Source organism: Pinus tabuliformis, chromosome 6 (assembly GCF_031772625.1).
Source record: "Pinus tabuliformis cultivar Carrire ecotype Pingquan chromosome 6, CPIR1, whole genome shotgun sequence".
Taxonomy (NCBI): domain Eukaryota; kingdom Viridiplantae; phylum Streptophyta; class Pinopsida; order Pinales; family Pinaceae; genus Pinus; species Pinus tabuliformis.
The window spans coordinates 1,095,079,809-1,095,101,100 of NC_142292.1; the positions used below are offsets into that span (position 1 = coordinate 1,095,079,809).

The 21,292-nt window shown below is 38.9% G+C and overlaps 1 protein-coding gene across 1 annotated transcript in view; it reads right to left on the reverse strand.

The window, feature by feature from the left end:
• The window catches only part of LOC149262733 (U-box domain-containing protein 24-like), a 113,885-nt gene extending 94,797 nt beyond the window's left edge, over positions 1-19,088 (reverse strand). Inside the window, exon 1 of the mRNA XM_089425121.1 lies at positions 17,573-19,088. Coding sequence (XP_089281247.1) covers positions 17,573-18,781 — 1,209 coding nt within the window. The 5' untranslated portion in view covers positions 18,782-19,088. The remainder of the gene's footprint in view (positions 1-17,572) is intronic.
• Between the last annotated feature and the right edge of the window lie 2,204 nt (positions 19,089-21,292).

Genomic DNA, 21,292 nt, shown 5'->3' on the forward strand with positions numbered 1-21,292 from the left:
CATTTAGACTAGGCATTTAACTTAAAAGTGACCAAGATCCTTGCATCTCATCTAGATCTTAACACTTGCATCGCATATAGGTCAGTGAAGCATCTAAGCAGCAGTTGTCCGTCTGGTTACTTGGTCTTAAATTACAATAAGAAAGAAATTTCACTCCATAAGGCACTAGTCTCATCTTCGAATCTAATCTAATCTTTGAGTCTTGCTAAATTTTACCAGGTAGCCACGCCACTCAATCGTGTCTCTCAGGCTTGTTGGCTACCAACTTTCCTTCCACTTTCACATTTCCATAGGGACTACCCCCCATAGCCTGTTGTTGGGAGATAGCTAGAACGAACTGGGTGGGGATCAGAGTCACAACCCCCACCCTGAGCCATTGTCGTGGTGCCTATACAATCTGAGCGACAACATTTTTGGTGTCATTGTCGGGGATATCTTATTCTCGGTGCCTCAACGACATCTTCTCAATCTTTCTTCTTCAATCATTCATCTTTTTATCACCTTATCTTTCTTCCTCTCACTAATCCTTTCATCTTGTTCATTCACACTTTTAGCACCTGGACATTATGTTGGTTTCCTATTTGGGTGGCGACTCCACTTGTTCAACCATTCACTCGAGCTTACTCGAAAAGGAATCCTAGTAGCTTGGTTAATCCCGCTCCCAATCCTGAAAAGGTTCTAAGATCCTGGTTAAACAAAGTACATTCTAGAGAGCATTTAAATTTTCTCAGACAAGAATCCCTCCCTGATCTCCACTTGCTTTTTCTTAATCCCATCAATCAAGACTCCATGGCAGATTATTTCGCGCCTTGAAACTTCACCAATATCCAAGCATATTATCACAATCTTCCAAAAGAGTCTACCATGAGCAAGCTCCCGACTTTCCAAGGAAACTATTCCATCAATGTCGAGGCTCATATAAAGAAATTCAACACATTCATGCAAAGATTCGCTTACGTTATTGCCTACAATCATGAAGATGTCAAAATGAGATTGTTTGTTTTATCATTAGAAGATTGTGTTCTCAACTGGTTTCATGATAAAGCAAATAATGCCTTTGACTCTTTAAGAGCCCTCACTCATGCATTCAAAGATAAATATGGGGATAAGAGAGAAGGAAAATACTTAGTCAAAGAGCTCAATACTATAAAGAAAAGAGAGAATGAAACAGTGGAAGCATTAAACCAAAGATTTAACGATATTTTAAAGGATATGACTCAAGATTGCAAACCTCCTGAAAAGACAATATTAGGGTAATATCTTGGGGCTTTCAATGGTGATACTCAATATGATATTAAACGTGCCAAGCCTACTACTTTAGTCGTTGCCCAGAGTACAGTTGAAGAGTTGGAAAAGGATAGGAAAGCTTCAGGTAAATCAGAAATCCCAAGTTTTGAAAGAGGTCCAGTCAAATCTAAGGGAAAAGAAATTAAAGAAGAAGAATCGAAATCAGTTAAAGAATTGACTCAAGTAATCAGAGAAATGAAAATTGAGCATACTAGACAGATAAACGATATACATGCTAGAATGATTCAAATGCAAGAGATACAACCTAAAAATAACGATTCGTGGCCGAGACGAAATCCTCTTGTTGAGCAAAGGCCTCAAATCAATATGTTTGGAAGAGAGTTCCACTTGCCTTTAAAGGATTGGAAGGAAGTTATGAAGAATAGTCATAATGTTGAAACTCTTAATTTAAGCAATATCGAAAATAAGAATGAGGATTGGCTTGAAGAGCAATCTGCACAAGACATAGAAGAATCGATTCCTGATATTCTAAAAATTAATCCAAATTTCAATTTAGGGGAATAGATCAGCCAAGTAAAAATATTTGTGCCTATCAAAGAAATGATCAAAAGTCCAATTCAAGGGAGTGAATTCAAAGAAACTATCAAGCCCCCTCGAGAAAGATTGCTTACATAGGAGCATCAGGCTCCTTCATCATGTTTTCCATGTAATAATCTTGATAAAACTAAAAAGATCCCAAAAAAGGTCTCTGCACCTAAAAAAATTATGGAAGAACCTATTATAATGCAATCTGGCATGGGAAATTATGTTGTCTTTTCTGATCCTATGGTCTTGCCTAATAGTGAAGAGGAGTCTAAGGAACAGATAGGCCACGAGTTATGATGGTGCTTGGTCCAAACCAGGAAAAGGGGCTGGGATTGTTTTGACTTCACCTTCAGGGCATATTTTTAAGTTTGCTTTCCGGTTAGAGTTCGAGGCAACTAACAATGTAGCTGAGTATGAAGCTTTGTTAATGGGCCTAGAAATAGCCAGAGATCTTAAAATAAAGTCATTAAGTGTGAAAGGAGATTCTCATCTAGTTGTCAAGTAGGTTAAGGATATTTTCTCATGTAAAAGTGATAGACTTAAGAAGTACAGAAACGCAGCATGGGATGCTATTGAATTATTTGATGCATTTGGCCTGCAAATCATTCCTAGAGAAGACAATAGTCAAGATGATGAGTTGGTTGTAGCCGCTTCTACCTTCCAGATACCTGACAATCTAATAAAGGATAAGGCCACGATAGAAGTCATTTTCAGGCCCCCAGTTCCTGATAATGTTGAGCATGGGCAACTGTTTGATGATGAAAAACAAATTATCTGTTAGCTTTTGTAGCATTGGATGTGTTCTAGCCACGAAATTTGATGGAGAAACTAGAATACATGAGATCTCCAAAACCCAAAAATTGATTCTGGAAATTCCGCCTAGAAATGACTTAATTAGATTATTAACCAGTTTTTAAATATTTCCTAAGTCTAAACTTAGGGAATATGGTTAATTAATCAGTATTAATTAAGTAAAGGCAAGAATCATCTAGAAACTCACAGGATCAATCCAGAGATGATCCTAGCCATCGATTATGTTTTAATCTTGGTCGTTGGTGCTCCAACAAAGGATTATAAGAGGAGGTCGATGTGGTGATGGAGAATACACTTGAGCAGTTCAATTTCTTGGCAGATCGATTTCCAGAGTAGCAGTAGTCAGTTATCGAAGAGAGCTAGAGATCGAAGGAGAGTGTGAGGGGCAGACATTGAGGCTGGAGGAAGTATTCTAGATCCAATGAGTGCATTTGCAGAGAGGCAGAAGAGCCACAGAGAAGCTGACGCAGGGTCTGTGCAGTAGCTTCTTATTAAAATTGGCAACTAGGGCCAAATTCCACCTCAGGACTGTTGATTTATGGTAGCATTGGATGTGTTGTAAGCCTCAAAATTTGCAAGGAGGCTAGGACACATGTACTTCACAATACCCAGAAATCGTTTTGGGAAATTTCGCCCAGAGACAATTTTATTAAAATAATTAATTATTTTTAAAGGGTGCCTAAGTCTAAACTTAGGAAATTAAAATAATTAAAGGGTATATTAATCAAACTAAGGGTGAAACTTCTAGAAGAAGATGAAGAACGAGTCTAAATGATCTAAGCCATTGATTAGAATCTAATATGGGTCGTTGATTACTCAACTAGAAGATTATAAGGACTTCAATGAGCATTTGGAAAACACATCGGAGAGAGATCAAGAGATCGAATTTCTTAGAGAGGGCAGCACAACAGTTGCTAGAGGGAAGATCGAAGAGATTTCTTGCAGTGAGGGGCAGGGATAGTTCAGGTTGGAGAGTTTCCTGATCCAGGAATACAACGCAGAGGAGGCAGAGAGGGATCCAGAAGAGGCAACGCAGGCCACGTTGGATGATGCAGGAGCATACAACTCAGCAATTTCATTATGTTCTAGTTAACTTAGGGGGTCTTGTGTTTTCAAGGAAGTTGGATTCCTATGTATGTAATTATTAATGTTTTAAGTGATTAGAATAGGAATTAATTAGATATTGTCAGTATATTTGTAAATGCTCTCAAATGTAGGAGAACATGAGTGATGACGAGAGAGTTGGAAATCAATTATAAGTCTTAGACTAGAAAGTGGTGTCATGATTCGTGGAACTAGAGAGGATTCTTAAGGATTGCTGGAGTTATAATTGGACTTAGAGGATATTCAGGGTTTAGTTCAGCAGATTAAGGATCTGAACTAGAATCGGTTAAACAGAACCTTTTTTATAAATGTAAGCCTAAAAGACATAGTAGTAAGGTAGAGAGTCAGTCAGTCAGTAAGGAGTCAGAGAGTCAGTCATTTAGGCCTACAGGTAGGAAAGGAAACGCCACTGATATTGAAAATCAGGTCGAGGAAGAAATTCCTGTGTAAATGGTTGTTTATTAATATGGATAACTCAATTCTGAGTTTGTGTGATGTGTATTTGAATTATAAGTTGTGTGTGAACTTGAGTAATTTTGCATAATGTAGGTTGCAGGTGTGCAGAATCAGAGAAGAAGTGCAGATAGGAGTTATGGTTTTACACACAGACAGTATTGGAGAAAGCCTTTAATGTTACAGCCAAGGTGAAGGAAGCATAAATGCGCGAGTGGAGATCGAAATCAGAACAAGTGAAGATCGAGAGGAGAAGACAAATACACAGGCAGAAAGACAAATGGGTGACTACACATTAAGAACCAAAAGAACGTAACAGTTTTCAGGAACTGTTGGATCCATCAGATCAACGGACAAGATTGTGTGCGATAGACAGATAAGATTAAGTCGCGCAGAATACAAGTGAAGAAGATGAATGGCGAAGATTAACACCACGTGTTAGAAGAAGGATGAAGCAGTCTCGCAAGGGGTAAGCAGTTTCTCACGCACCCTAAAGGTAGTAAATGGTATTTCTGAATTCTACATGATTAGCCTTGGTGGCTGACACATAGCATACGGTGGAAAGAGAAAACCACTTTTCTCACGTGCTCTCGATTTGATATTGCTCGTGCACGATTTTACGCGAGATTGCGCGATAGTCGTTGGATCAAGCGGGATTGATCAACAGTGGTGATCAGCCAAGCTGGTTGGCGATCGGGTGACGCGACAGCCATTGGATTGGGCGGAGCAGATCAACAGTAGAGATCGTCCGGGTTAGTTGATGATCGAGTGACGCGATAACCGTCGGATTGGGAAACAAGATCGACGGCGGAGATTTAACGCGCCAAGGAGAGCCTCGATATATGTGCAAAGGTTTGTGGAATGGCAAAAAGGAAAGGTTAAGTGTGGTTTATGAAATATTTCTATTATATGAGAATTATAATAGAAATAAGTCGGATTAATGATTATGGGTTAAGTTGAGTTTTAACCAAAGTCTAAAGACCATGGTATGGTTGATATGCGCGGGTAATAAGAATAACTAAAGGTTATGAAGGGTCGTATAAGGTTCCGCTTAAAGGGTTATTAAAGTTTAGACTTTGGATAGTTAAGTCAAATGAAATGTTTCCGCATAGAGTTTATTAAGGAACCTTAAACCTTGATTAAGTGAATGTTTTACTAAATATGGAAAATTTAGAATTCCTGGGACACACATACTGTGACATGCAATAGAATTTGCATATTGTGGGCATATGCGGCTTAGGCTGCATCATTAGGGCATATGCAGCTTAGGCTGGCATCATTTTGGTATCAGAGCAGAACAAGGAAATTTTGCATGAAAAAATCTTTGAAGAATTTTAGAACAGAGTTATGTTGTGAAGGTGTGTATGCAGGCAAGAGGAGATCAGAATTTAAATCTGACAAACAGTAGGCACACAGAGATAAAGTGTAGCAGAATTTGTAGATGCAAAGGAAATAGAGAACAATCCATTCAAAGTGCAGGTAAATGGTAGAACAAGATTATGCAGAGGTCTTGAAGGTAGCGGTATAAGAAGGTGAGAAGATTGCAGCAACCTAGAGCAAGGAGTGCTCAATTGGTTCCATAGGAGAGAACCAGAGAGATGCCAAAATACTGAGCTCAAAGGAGAGAAGCATAGTGAGGCATGTGTAGCAAGAAGGAGACTTATTACTGCAGAGGTTTTGTTGCAGCTCACGGGAAGATCATGAAGGCAATTCCACAAAGGAGGTGGGTAGAATTGCTAAGGGATGAAGAAAGCTGGTAAGAATTTCTGAGCGAAAGAAGAGGTGGTCAAAACCTAATATTTCTTTTGTGATTGAAATACAAGAGGACAATTGTGTTCTTAAAAGGTGCAGATGAATTGAAGCCTAGAAGGAGCAGAGGGAAGTGCTCAAAGAGGTTCGAGAGAATAGAGAACCAAGTGCTTGCCAAAAGACCAAGTACAGAGGAAAGCTTGGTGAGGTAAGTGGCAGCAGGGAGGACTTGCTGTTGCAGAGGCTTTAATGCAGCTCATAGTAAGTAAGTGAGGAACTCATGAAGATAGAGAAGAAGATGACTACTGATAGTCATAACAGAGGTAACAGAGGTTCTGAGGAAGACCACAGCAGAAGAAAAGTGAAGAAGGAGGATGCCAAGGTAAATGGCAAGAGAATGAGTCAAGAAGAGCATAACAAGGAGATTGCAGAGTTAAAAGAACAATTCAATGTATTAAGGATGATACTAGAGGAAAACCAAAGATGAGGTTGGGTCTTGAGGAAAAAGGCAGTGAAGTGGTCTAAGTTACAAAGAAGGCTACAACAAAAGCAAGTAAAGTGGCTGGTAGAAAAACTCAGAGAAGCTGAGTTGGAAATGGAAGTTTCCATTTGTGAAGCGAAACAGGTTGAAGTTCTAGGAGAAGATAAAGACTAGAGATCTGTGGAAGATCTTATGAATTATTGCGAGAATTCAGAACAGCAAGGAGATATGATGACTGAAGCATCAAGTGAGACCACAAGTCTTATGTTTTTAAAATTGATAGTTTGTGTATGATTGCAGGTATTGCAGGAGAAAAGAAACTTTGTGAAGATGACTTCAGAATAGATGAAGATCTTGAAGTAAAAGGTGACAAAGAATATTTCTCGGAGGATGAAGAATTTGATTGGTTACAGCAGAAAGAATCTATGGATGAGTTACTCAATGAGAGAAGACAGTCATTTAAAGTTGTCATAGAGATGGAAGATCAAGATCTTATTCTGATTAAAAACGAAGGAATATTGTCTCAGAGAGGTAATCTGATGAATTTGATTAATGTTATTGATGAAGAACAAATGCACGAGAATATTAATTCAGATGATGAGACAAAGATAGCTCTGGAAGGAGGGTTACAGAGGGACAACAAGGCAAAATGTATTGAAGAAGAAGAACATCTACTGGAAGATGTTAAGAAAGAAGAAGTCTATGCTAAAGATTTAGCAAAGGGAGAAAGGACATCTAATGATTGGTCACTAACAAAGGAAGGTTTTGCAGAGGATGAGCAGTCTTTTGAAGCTGTCAAAAGTATGGAAGAGTATCTTTTAGAAGATGAACACTCTGAAGTAAAGGAGGATGAAGAATGTCTCTTAAATGGGAAAGGCAGTGAATTATTACAGCAGAAAGAATTTAGTAATACATTGATGTTTGAAGCTGTTATAATCTAGGAACAATTTCTTGTGAAAGAAGGAGATGAGAATCAGTCTAAAGAGCTGATATGTGAAGCAACAGTTGAGACTGTTGAACCTTGTAATTTTCAAACTGATAAATTGTGTACAAATGCAGGAATTATAAGTGATGATGAAGTACTTATGAAGTGTCAAAGAGAAATTGAATTGCTGGAATATTTGCTGGAAAACTCAGAGTATGACAGTGTGATTGCAGAGGAAGGAGTTCACTACAATGGACAAGAGCAGAAAGACATCATTGAAACAGATGGTGTGGAAGAGAGACTTGCTAACAGTCTCGAGAGTCCTTTAGAGAATTCTTTAAAGAGGTTGAATCAGCATACTGATGTGCTAATAAAAGAGGAAAAATTAGAGTAGCATACTGAGATGTTGTCAGAGAAGGAAAAGGTAATGAGGCCTTATATTTTTAATTCTGATAATTGTTTTATGATTACAGGATTTGATGAAAATGAGACAGACATGTTTCAAGTTGAAGAGTCAGTTTCAGAACTGAAGAAGACTGGAAGTTGCCAGATCAGTCATGCTGATGAGGAAAAAGAAAAGCATGAAGATACTGTGCTTGAAGAAGTTAAATTGATTGTCAAAATCAGTCAAGGAAGTGAAGGACAATTACTGAGGGTTGTCAAAGAAGAGGAAGGAAAATATGTTGGAATTGATGAACAACATAGTAATGTATTTGAGGGAAATCAAGTACAAAGGAAATTGGAGGACAATTTACTTTTTGAAAGTAAATTTACAGATATTGAACAGAGGTTGTTTGGACAGCAACAAGAGGGTAAGGATGAAAGGGCGGTAGTAAGAATCCAACAACTTCAAAGAGAAGACAGTAAACAGCAGTTTGAAGATGAGTGGACAAAGTACAACAACAGATGGCAAAGTAATTAACAGTCAAAAGATAAATTGGACATAGAGATTGGAAGATAATAAGATTGATAATGAAGGTGCCTCAGAAGAAAACAGCAGTAAGAAGGTCAAGGAGCAGCAGAAAGAGAAAGACAGCAGCAAACTGTGAAAGCATAGCTAGTGGAACAAAGCAACATAAAGTGTGGAAACCTGGAGAACAGCAACAAACAACAGCAGCAACCAAAGACAAATTGCAGAACAAAGTATGGGATCCAGGAAGACAAAGGTCAGAAGCACATGATCAGGAGATCATGATTATTTTAACCTTGGGAGTCTGATGCAGGAGCATACAGCTCAGCAATTTCATTATGTTCTAGTTAACTTAGGGGGTCTTGTGTTTTCAAGGAAGTTGGATTCCTATGTATGTAATTATTAATGTTTTGAGTGATTAGAATAGGAATTAATTAGATATTGTGAGGATATTTGTAAATGCTCTCGAATGTAGGAGAACATGAGTGATGACGAGAGAGTTGGAAATCAATTATAAGTCTTAGACTAGAAAGTGGTGTCATGATTCGTGGAACTAGAGAGGATTCTTAGGGATTACTGGAGTTAAAAGTGGACTTAGAGGATATTCAGGATTTAGTTCAGCAAATTAAGGATCTGAACCAGAATTGGTTAAACAGAACCTTTTGTATAAATGTAAGCCTAAAAGGCATAGTAGTAAGGTAGAGAGTCAGTCAGTCAGTCAGGAGTCAGAGAGTCAGTCATTTAGGCCTACGGGCAGGAAAGGAAAGGCCATTGATATTGAAAATCAGGCCGAGGAAGAAATTCCTGTGTAAATGGTTGTTTATTAATACAGATAACTCGATTCTGAGTTTGTGTGATGTGTATTTGAATTATAAGTTGTGTGTGAACTTGAGTAATTCTGCATAACGTAGGTTGCAGGTGTGTAGAATCAGAGAAGAAGTGCAGAGAGGAGTGTTATGGTTTTACACACAGACAGTATTGGAGAAAGCCTTTAATGTTACAGCGAAGGTGAAGGAAGCATAAAGGCGCGAGCGGAGATCGAGATCAAAACAAGTGAAGATCGTGAGGTGAAGACAAATACACAGGCAGAAAGCCGAATGGGCGATTACACATTAAGAACCAAAAGAACGTAACAGTGTTCAGGAACCGTTGGATCCATCAGATCAACGGATGAGATTGTGTGTGATAGACGAATAAGATTAAGTCGCGCGAAATAAAGTCAAGAAGATGAATGGCGGAGATTAACACCACGTGTTAGAAGAAGGATGAAGCGGTCTCGCAAGGGGTAAGCAGTTTCTCGCGCGCCCTAAAGGTAGTAAATGGTATTTCTGAATTCTACACGATTAGCCTTAGCAGCTGACATGTAGCATACGGTGGAAAGAGAAAACCACTTTTCTCGCGTGCTCTCGATTTGATATCGCTCGTGCACGATTTTACGCGATATTGCGCAATAGCCGTTGGATCAAGCGAGATTGATCAACGGTGGTGATCAACCAAGCTGGTTGGCAATCGGGTGACGCGACACCCATTGGATTGGGCGGAGCAAATCAACAGTAAAGATCGTCTGGCTTAGTTGATGATCGAGTGACGCGATAATCGTCGGATTGGGGAACGAGATCGACGGCGGAGATTTAACGCGCCGAGGAGAGCCTCGATATATTTGCAAAGGTTTGTGGAATGGAAAAAAGGAAAGGTTTAAGTGTGGTTTATGAAATATTTCTATTATATGAGAATTATAATAGAAATAAGCCGGATTAATGATTATGGGTTAAGTTGAGTTTTAACCAAAGTCTAAAGACCATGGTATGGTTGATATGCGCGAGTAATAAGAATTAACTAAAGGTTATGAAGGGTCGTATAAGGTTCCGCTTAAAGGGTTATTAAAGTTTAGACATTGGATAGTTAAGTCAAATGAAACGTTTCCGCATAGAGTTTATTAAGGAACCTTAAACCTTGATTAAGTGAAGGTTTTACTAAATATGGAAAATTTAGAATTCCTGGGACACACATAGTGTGACATGCAATAGAATTTGCATATTGTGGGCATATGCGGCTTAGGCTACATCATTGGGGCATATGCAGCTTAGGCTGGCATCATTGGGTAGCGTAGAGCCACGCAGAGGCAGTGCAAAGTCTCAGAGGGAATCCACAATTTGTTGTAGAATCGATTTCCAGAGCCAGAAGTCGGGGTGTGAGACCGGGAGGGCAGAAGTCGAAATCTCAGAGGCAAATCGATCAGCCGGGAAGAGTGACGTAGTTCCCAAAAGCTGTGATGCAAAGCAACGCAGTGATTGCACAGAAACTATGCAGAGGTAGCTAGGGGTTGGCCATTTAGAGACTAGGTCAGTCTTGGATCACCAGTGATAGTGTGAGGTATATCTCACTTATCTCTCTATCAGTCATATTCTCTATATTGGATAGCCAGTAAGGCATCCAAAGATTGTATTCATAAAACTATTGCTTAATAATACAAACCCTCAGCTGTTGCACCGGTTTTCCGCATTGAGTTTTCCGGGGACATTTGTCCAAAAATAACGGTATCATGTGTTGTGTATTTCCTTCTTGCTCAGTTTCTTGTTTCCGCATTTAATTTAATTGGTGAAGGCTGCAGTGTATTAGTTTCTGTTAAATTATGGTATGTTCTATTACGCCCTTAATATCAAAACTAATATCAGTCTACCTTGGAGCATTTCCAACCTCATCTTCATTGTGTTTGTCATGAACACAACCACCCAATCATTTGGCTTTCTTCCACTCATTTTTTCTAGCAACACAATCTACTAATGAGTTTGCTACAACAAGAAATAAGCAAAACTAAACATGCTCCAGTTGCTTACCTTTCCCCACTTCCCCACTAATAAGAATGGGTAACTCTATGGTAGAGATCAACGCATAGGTTAGATCTTACGACAAACTACAAACTCTATAATAAAGACCGATGCAATTGTATGTAATTATTTCACATTTAGTAATTATCATATTGTCATTGTGTTTCATAATACATATTTGCTATATGGTATCAGAGGCTACAGTCATCCGTGGCTGTTCGTCCAAGATGTCATTAGAGCATATAATACCATCTATTTGTTCAAGCTGCCATTGGAGCATCTAACACCAATCCATCTCTATAGCCTTCGTACAACTGAGTTGTTCAAGCCATTACCTCATAGTGCAAACATAGACAAGTCATGAGCGTCTGACGGAGCTTGTTGGGAGCATAGATTATTTTAGTCTAGACAGTTTTTCAATGGAGCAATCACCATGGAATTGTTTGGGAGTATAATCATTGTCCTCCAGTGTTCATATTTGAACTATTCGGAAGTTTTTGATCTGAGCCATGATATGTGCAAAGAACCACAGGCATGATCCTTGAAGCTGTATTTTTTGTCAAATTGTGTTCTGTCATCAAAATGATGATGTCTTGGAGAATGGGCTGTGTGAGACTGTTTCACATCAATGGTGCAAGTGGAAAATCGATGTCTAATTCCTAATGGCCAATCGACTTGCTATCAATTAATTGGTAGAAATCTGTGGGCTACAAATGCATAGACAGGATGTTGACTCCCTCAGATATCATGCACTCCACCTCATGTTGATCTCCAAATATATGGCACAGATCACATCCATACATCTGGTGAATTTCTGTTGACGGTGACTCATTATTTTCTCAACAATTTAGCGTGTGTTCACATTGCAGCACAAAGCATTGCTCTCTTCTGTTGGCACCACCTCTCTCCAGCTCTTTTCTAAGTTCTCTCAATCAATTTCAACAGCCTAACATTACTTGATTGGCAGTCAATTACAGCCCTCAGCAATCTGCTCAGAGTCTGCAAGATTTAAAGGGGCAGATCTAAATATTGAGGTTTATAATAGTTAGTTTATTTTCAACATTTACATTTCGGCAGAAATTATTTACCAAACAGTAGAGTAGTTTGGCAAATGTTCTTTTACTTTTTTCTCAAGAAATTAAGCATGGAAATTTCCACGCTTGAAAAGTAAAAGTCCAAATGAGGCTAATGCATAAAAGCTTGAGGGGAATAGTAAAGGGACTAATTGATAACCGACAGATCTAAATAAATTGCTGGAATGGCAGACAAAAGATGATAAAGCCAAATCCATCATTGGCCTTGCTCTCATATTCAAAGTTACAACATATAGATATGGAGAAATCATCCAAGTAAATTTGGGATGCATTGAATGCCTTGTTTGGCGCACAAGCAGTGAATGCAAAGTTTTCCCTAAAGTTAAGGTTATTCAATTTTAAGATGTCAGCTAAAGTCACTATTTCTAGCCGCATAAACAATTTGAGATCTATTCTCAAACAGCTAGTAGAAGTCAAGGCTATGGTAGATCAAGAGGACACCAAAACAATCCTGTTAAACAGTCTACCACCTAAATACAACAATGTTATTTTTACCCTGAGCCAGCTAATTTCTCAAAGTCTAAAAGATATGATTGTTACACTCTTAGTTGAAAATAAGAGAGCCATCGTAGGAGATACAGAAGGTGATACTCAACCTAAGATGCCATTGTACTCAAGAAACAATTGTAACAAATCAGCTGAAGATAATAGGGAGATGCTGGGAAACTTGAATAACAGCTAGGAGGCTATACCTTTCACTGGAATAGGGAGCAGCCTGAAGAAGTCTTACCAGTCCAACCATCGTTTTCAAAGGTGAAGCTTATGAAGAATGGTTGGTTCTACTTTTAGTTGCCTTCAGTCAATGAGTTTTGCTTTTCAGTGGTACAAGCCTTAAGAGGGGGTATCAAATTATAAGGCTTACTTATGTAATAATGTCAAGTTGTGACTAGTTATTAGGCATTAAGTTATTAATAGAGATTGTTGCATGATGGTTGAGGTAATCACCCAACCACTTTCTCTCTAATAAGAATAAGTTAGATCTTACAACAAACTATGAACTCTATAAAAGAGACAGATGACATTCTATGTAATGGCTTCACATTTAATAATTACCGAATTATCATTTGTGCTTATGACTAAATTGAGGCTTTCTGCTTAACCAAGCCTCCTCTAGATGACCTCCTGCACTACTTTTGTAAGGCACATATCGAGCAAAATATATGACCATCTATATTGCTTCTATCCAATACTTATGTGGCACCACCTTAAACCCCTACATACACTGGGCTATCTCAACAACTGTGCAATATCTTCTCTCCACAACTCCATTATGTTGGGGATTATTTAGAGCTAATGATTTCCTCTTAATGCTTTCTTCCTTAAAAAATTCAGCAATCTCATCAGAGCTGAATTCTCCTCGATTATCTCTCTAAAGGACCTTAATATTTCTACTAGATTCTCTCTATAGTTGCCCTAAAGATTTTGAATTCACAAAAAGCATAAAATTTCTTTTTGAGAAAATAAACCCCCACATCTTCCTATAAAAAACCATCAAAAAGCAATAGCAAATACCCTGCAACAGCCGCTAAAGTTGTCCACATAGGCCCTCACAGATCACCATGGACAAGATCCAAAACACCTTTGGCTCTCCATACATTTCCTTCATCAAAGGGTGATCTGTGATGTTTGTCTATTAGGCATGCTTCGCAAACTTCTTCCTTCTTCTCACAAATATTTGGCATTCGAACAACCATTTTACCCTTTGTCAATAGAGAAAGGTATTGAAATTCAAATGCCCACACCTTTGATGCCATAAATTGCTGTTGCTAAGTCTATTGTCGGTCATCAAGGCATATAACTTTGCCACTTCATAATCCACGAGCATGTACAAACCCCTTCACCTTTGATCTTAACAGATCTTCTTACTGCTAATTTTATCAATTAAAAAGCATATATTTCCCCAAAAGATCACATCCAAGAATGGACTGTGCTTTCTAATTTAACTAGTAACATATTTTCACTCAAACCAAGAATGTAAAATGCTCTCATACATGTGGTCTTATCTCTCATTTTGATTTGCACATTACAACAACCTTTTACAAAGTGTTCCCTTCCATCACCCAAAATCATCATCTCTAAATTGGTTTTGTCTTCCACAAACTCAATAAACTAGTCACTCTCATTACACATATGCTTTGAAGCTTTGGAATCAAAGAACCAATTTGTTGACTTATCTACCGCCTGAGATGAGACAAAACCATAGAACTCTTCTTATTCATGTTCTACAACATTGGCCTGATTCTTTCCTGACTGCCATGGTCGTGCTACTCATCCCACAACCTTTTTCTACAATTACTTTTAATATAACAAAATTTAGCACAATAATAACATTTTCACATTCTTTGTTGATTTACCTAAACCAGAAGACTTGTCATTGCTGCTATCATTTCCCCAATGCTTTTACTTCCCTTTGCCCTTAATCTTACTGCAGATCCACTCTTGAATGCTCGATTGTTGCTTCTGAATTGTTTTTCCCGTATGTCCTACAATAACTGACTACACGGCTGCTCAAATATGACACCAGTTGATTCCAAAGTGGCATTTAAGGTTTCAACCAAATTCTAAGAAGGAGCCATGCTCTTCAAAGTAATCACAACAAGAACTTTCTTAATTACTTCCCTGCCTATTGAACGCAGTTAATCCTGAATGGCTTTCAATTTCAGTAAGTTTTCTGACATTGAATCACCCTCCTCCATCTTCATTGAAAACAAACTTTTAAGGTAAAAATCCCTACTTTTATCAAAAGTCGCATGGATCCCATACAACCTCAACCAAACTAAAGGCATCCTCCAAATCTGCACTTGTGGAAGAATGGCGTCTATCATAGACAATTTTGTTAGCATCATTGGTTTCTATTCTTAGTATAAAATTCTTTTACTGATCTTCATCACCGGGATCTCTATTTTATTTGCTTGTCCTAGAAGATGGCAATCATGCGTTGTTTGTAGACATTGAAGTTGTGACCACTGAACTCCTGACTGGAGTCAAATATATAAAAAATTGCCATTTCTTTCGAGAGGAAAACACCAAGAACCAATGATAGAGTCAAACAACCTCTAAAAACCTCAGAATTACCTCCAAAAAATATTTTGTTGTGATAAAACACTATTGTATCAGTGCCGCATCAACCCTCTAGAAAATTTATGGCAGAAAATTCTATTGGAGAATTCTGAAAAATTACTCCAGAAAATTAAATCAGAATTTACAACCCAGTAAGGTTTCATGCAAGTTGCAGGTATTCTGTCCACTTTGCACATGTTATCTTTGGGATTCATGCCAAACTCTGTTGCCTTGAGATCTGTGCACCTATCAGCACATGTGTCAGTGATTTGTTCCTTAAAAATCATGCCCAGATTTTGATGTTTATAACCTGTTACTTCAATATGCATGCCCAGATTTTGATGTTTATAACCTGTTACTTCAATATGCATGCCAAGATTTTGTTGTGCCCAAATTCTGTCTCAACATTGTGTGGCTGAATTCCGTTGTGCCCAGAATCTGCCTCACGATGCACAGAAAAATTCCATTGTGCTCAAAATTTGCCTCAAGATGCACTCCCAAATTCTGCTGTGCCTAGAAGCTATCTCAGAATGTTTGCCGAGAACCTGCCTCAGGATTCATGGCTTTTTGAGTTATATGTACGCTGTCCACAAATTCTGGGTACCACACCTTGAAATCTGTATTGTGTTCCAAAAGACATGCCTACCACAAAGTATGCATGCAGCATTTGAAAGGTATGATTTCAGGTTTTTTCACTACCCAACTTTCTTGGTAAGCTCCTCTGCTAGAGGGCACTTGGATGATTCGGGGTAGCTGCAAACCTTTATGGCACACAGTTCGGTTGATTGAATTGACTTTCAATGGAAATAACAGCGTAAGGTTATTCATGTGGTCTAACATTCATGAGGAACCATCCCTCTTAGCTTAGGCGAATTGAGATCTTTTAGGCAAGAAATGGCTTTGCTCATTTAGTCAAGTTTACTGTTTTCTGTGAAGATGCCGACTCCTTTCCTACTCGGCCACAGGCTCGTATGCTAGCATTTACAGCAGACACTCCTGTTCCTGGTCTACGACTCCCAGCCCCAGATTCTCTCCAATGACAGTGGATTCTGGTTCCCTCCGAAATATTAGTGGTTCCAATCAGGTCACTGAAGATATTTTAGAGTAGAAGCCGTAGCCTTCCATCTCAGGAAAGGGGGAGCTAAGCAATGTCAATCTTCTGCTTCAGGTCAACCAACCCGGATTATCTCCAATGCCAGTGGATTTTGACTTCTTTTGAAGGGTTAACAGTTCCAATCAGGTTGCAGAAGCTATTTCAGAGCAGAACACTCACTCCTGCAAAAGAATGGAACGGTCCCTGGTTTTTTGGGCCAGGATACCGAAGCGGTTACCCTTTTCCCTTCTGAGTTTTTTTAGCAATCTTGATGTTTTCTGGGGTAGTAGACGTCAGCTTTTATTTTTGGAAAATTTTGCTTCGGGAACCTGGTACACAAATCAGCTTCAGGAAAATGGGAACCTAATTACAGATCCATGCCTCAAAAACGTTGGTAATTGATACCGTTATTTGGTATATTTTGTTAGTGTCTGTTCTTTCTGGAAACAGCTTTATCTTCTGACAGATAACAGGTATAGCTGGAGTGCAGTAAATTTATAGATAATAATGAAAAATCACGTTCCTTTAAAAAAATTACCTCTTAGAAATCCAACCCTTAATAACACTTCAATCACCTTAGAGACACGATTTCGACAGAACTATTATGAAAGCCTTGGCATCACAAGCAGTAGACAATATGGACAGGACCCAGGGTTCACAAACAACTTTAGAGTTGCATGAGTTACAGACTTAAACAATTTTCTGTAATAGATAACAATCAACGTCTATTGAAGATGACATATGCAGGCATCCCTGATAATAGACAATCTGGGTACTGAGCAGAAGTAAAATTCCCGTCCATTGCCAGGAGCATATCGACTGATAAGACACTTTTTCCTATTAGCTAAAGACGTTGTTCCCCATCTGACATGAACCAGAGATGGCTGGGTGATCTGCTCTTTTACCGAATATAATATATATGTTATTGGAAACCAAATTCAAAGCCGCAAGAAACCCAACAATGTAATCTGTAAAGTTTGAAAATCCACACCTTCCAATGATTTTATAAATAAAATAAGCAATTCAGAGATGACACAAAATAAAAAATCATGGGCAATGGGGAATAAGTAACCAAGACAAGCTTGATGGCCCGGGTTCCTGTTTTTTATTGGGCCTTGCTCCTATGTATACCTGATTTACTTCGATAGAAAACCGTAACCAACTGCTAAATCCCAGGACCAGCCTTAACAATGTTCTGAAATTTTAGCACGGACAAGAAAAGTTCTTACCTTGCTGCTGTCCTGTCTTGCAAGATAACATAAGCATTCCATTGCTTTGAGTTGAATTGACTCCCATTGAAACGATGTTAATGCTAATAGTCTGGGGATCAAATTTTTCTCTTCAATTATCTGACTGAAGGAGCTCCTTTCCTGGCATAAATTACAGAGCTCTACGAGGGCTGCCTCTATCTCTTCGTCACCGCCTCCTCTAGGCGAGACCAATGTCTCTGCTGCATTTTCTAATCTGAATTTGGCATTGTTCTCCTTCCACTCCTGTATGAGCTCCCTCAGACTGCGGTTAGGAGTCAAATGCTTAGTCGTGAGCTCGCATTTCTTGACAGGGCATGTAGTGTTGCCACTCTCAAACCACTTTTCGATGGCAGATCTTTCATAAGTAATCCCCGACTCCAAATTCACTGGATCCTCCATTATTGTGTCCTCCAGTGGGCAACAGAAATGCGAAGGCGCAACAGACTGGTAATCAGGAGAAGAGAATGGAGCAGAAACAATACCAGACCTACCTAGAAATTCCTGTATTTGATCAAGCATGTAAGCCTCGGCCCTCTGTTTCTCATTCTCGAGGTCTTCCTTCTTCTTTCTTACAACTTCAATCTCAGACTGTAGAAAGCACTGGTCTGTGGGCACACCCATGGCGTTGGCCACCTGTACAATTAACTGCAACACTTGCTGGCTGTCACTGTGCATCTCTTTCATTTCTCTCTCAATCTCACTTGCAAGGGACTCGCTTCCAACCTCCCCCTGGAACTCCGCGTTCCTCATGGTCTCACACAGAGCAACTGTTTTCTCCTTGATCTCCAGTGAAACGTCCAGAGTAACAATCCTGAGAGCATTCAAAGACCGTTCTATTCCTTGAGTGATTTCCTTCATTTCATCTGGCAGAATCCTGCACTTGAGAAACAAATACATCCAGCTCCCTGAAGTATATGTGTTTATGAGCTTGGAGGCATTGTTCAGCTGTGTTTGCAGGTCTTCCAGCGGAACTCTTAGAGAGTTTGAAGACCCATGAATGTTTCTCTGCCACAGCTCTAATAGAATGGGCTCTATTTTGTTTAAATGGCTTGAAAACTCTCTGAAACTCCTCTTTGCAAACAGCACCTTGTGCGCTGCAATGCTTGTGTCTTTTATTTGCATCAACAACCTTCCTATCAGATCACTGGCAATGTTTACGCCTATTGAAGCCAGCGCCGCGCCTGTCATTTTGATGAATTGATTTGAGGGTCTCTCTGCCTCGAATTATATTCTGAAAGGGAGGTAGATAAAGGCCTGCTCCCCTTAAATATAGCTCCCCTTAAATATAGCTGTACGAATGTCCATAGCATGACTGCAAATGCCAAGGCAACTGCAAAGAAAATGCCTAGCATTTACCGTGAGGCCGAAGTGGGTCCTCTTTGAAACTTCTTATGCCCAGCACTGTGCAGTACTAAGGTCAATTGACCGGGATTCTATCCTGGTATCAACGTTTTTGAATCCGCACATGGAAAATTGACGTTAGTGGCCGGCCTCCATTTCAGGTCAAACAAAGTAATATCATAGGTTTCGTCGCGTGTTGAGTCAATTGTAGTTCCCACATCATAATATATTTATGTTAAGATAGCAATACACAGCATAATATAATATATTTATATGAGGAGAGCAATATAAATTAAATGTTTTAAATGATTCATAAATAGCTATATGTGAGGAGAGCAATATAAATTAAATGTTTTAAATGGTTGATAAATAGATATGTGAGGAGAGCAACATAAATTAAATGATTGATAAATAGCTGTATGTGAATGTTTTAGATGATTGATAAATAGCTATATAAATTAAATATTTTAAATGATTGATAAATAGTTATATAAATTAAATGTTTTAAATGATTGATAAATAGTTATAGTTATCAAAATAAATATTTATGTGTCATTTAAGGTTACTATTTAATTTAACGTTTAGGTCTAACGAGACTTTATAAATTTTCAAACAAATACTAATTTGAAAAATTTTATGTCATTTAATTTATCAAGTTAAGATAGAGTCAAAACCCAAACACACGGTATGAATTTTTAAATAAATAATATTTTGAAAATTTATTATTTTATGTTAAATTAAATTGTATATATGGTAAAGAATATTTTTAAATTATTAAATCTAAATTAGGTATACATTTTTTAAAGAATGGAAATTGTATTTAAAAATATTTTCTAATAAATGAAATGTCTCTATATTATATAAATATTTTAATTCACTCAAATTACATAAAAACAAAATTAAATTTAAAAAATATTAATAATTTTAATTATTAATTAAAACATTTTTATTATGTTAAATTATATAAAATTATCTCTAATTGGGGTGTCAGCGAGATAGAGGAGGCCTCGCCTTACCAGCTAATTAACTTCATGAAGTTGACATGGTACTCTGCCACCCTCCACATGCATGAGGCACATGGAGCGGTGTGCCTCTTATTAATTACATTCACGAAGATGGCAACAACAACCTTGAAAGGAATGTTCCGGGTTTTGATTCTAGTTAGTTTGGTAATTTCTCTGTTGGTAATCCTTGGTCGACTACGCCTTGGTCCGAGTAGCTCCACGGCCTAGGGAAGGTGCACTTCGCGATCCTTCACTGGGTGTCAGCGATCCACCGTCGCCTCAGACTAGCGTTCATAGGTATGTTCTTGGTCCTATTTTTTGTCTCTTTGTGGCCATGGGTAATTCATTAGTTTTGATGGTTTGTGTGACGAATGTAACTATGTTTTATTGGATGGCTTGGAAGAAGGTTCACTGGAAATTATATCTAGAAATTGCAGTTTGGTATGAGGGTTTCTCTGTTTGCTTTACGCATGTGTCTCTTTCATTTGGAATTCTCTTGTTGTGTATGGGTATTTGGTGGATCGAGCCTAAGTCTTGCTCTCGGCCGTCCTCCTGACCCTATCTGTCACACCCACAGGCCGGTGGTAGTCTTTCAACCGCTCTTGGCGAGGTGCGACACCACCGAACACTTTCTTTTCACCAATACTTATGTTCATGGACTACGCCTAACCATATGTCCTACTTAGTTTGTGTTTCTCAACCAAGTAATTATTATGTTTCCTTTATACCAATGAACACCCATACACATTCATTATCATCAGCAATTATACAAGAGAACACAATTGCACAGTATAAAGGGAGGGGCAACTCCCTGAACAATGAGTCTGCTCGAATAATATATTATACAATCTTTTAATGTTACAAAGCTTTACAAGTATACTTGGGAAACACCAAGTTTCATACTTAGCCAAAATTACAACTTCTCACACCTCCGTATGATAACCAAGATCCTTTGCCCAAGTCGAGTGGGCACACCCTCACACGAGCTGCCTTCCACACTTCACAACCGATCCTTGTGCACAATGGGCGGGCGACTCCACCAAGTCACCAAGACACCCTCGTTTCAACCTCGCACGGCTTCACCAAAGCTTCCATCGTTTTATGTTTACACGCGTCGGGCGACTTCACCAAGTCTCCACCCGCACTCCTCGTTTAGGCTTACACGACGAGCGGGCGCTCACCCGAGCCACCCAAGACACCCGTGCCAAGTCTTGGCGCCTTCACCCGCGCCCTCAACCGATAACCGGAACCTGTGCGACAATCACTATGTATGCCTGCCCAAGAGCGGGTGCATTACAACCTGCGCCTCTCCCTACGACCTGCTCCACCCTTCGCACTTTTCCCTTGCTATCAT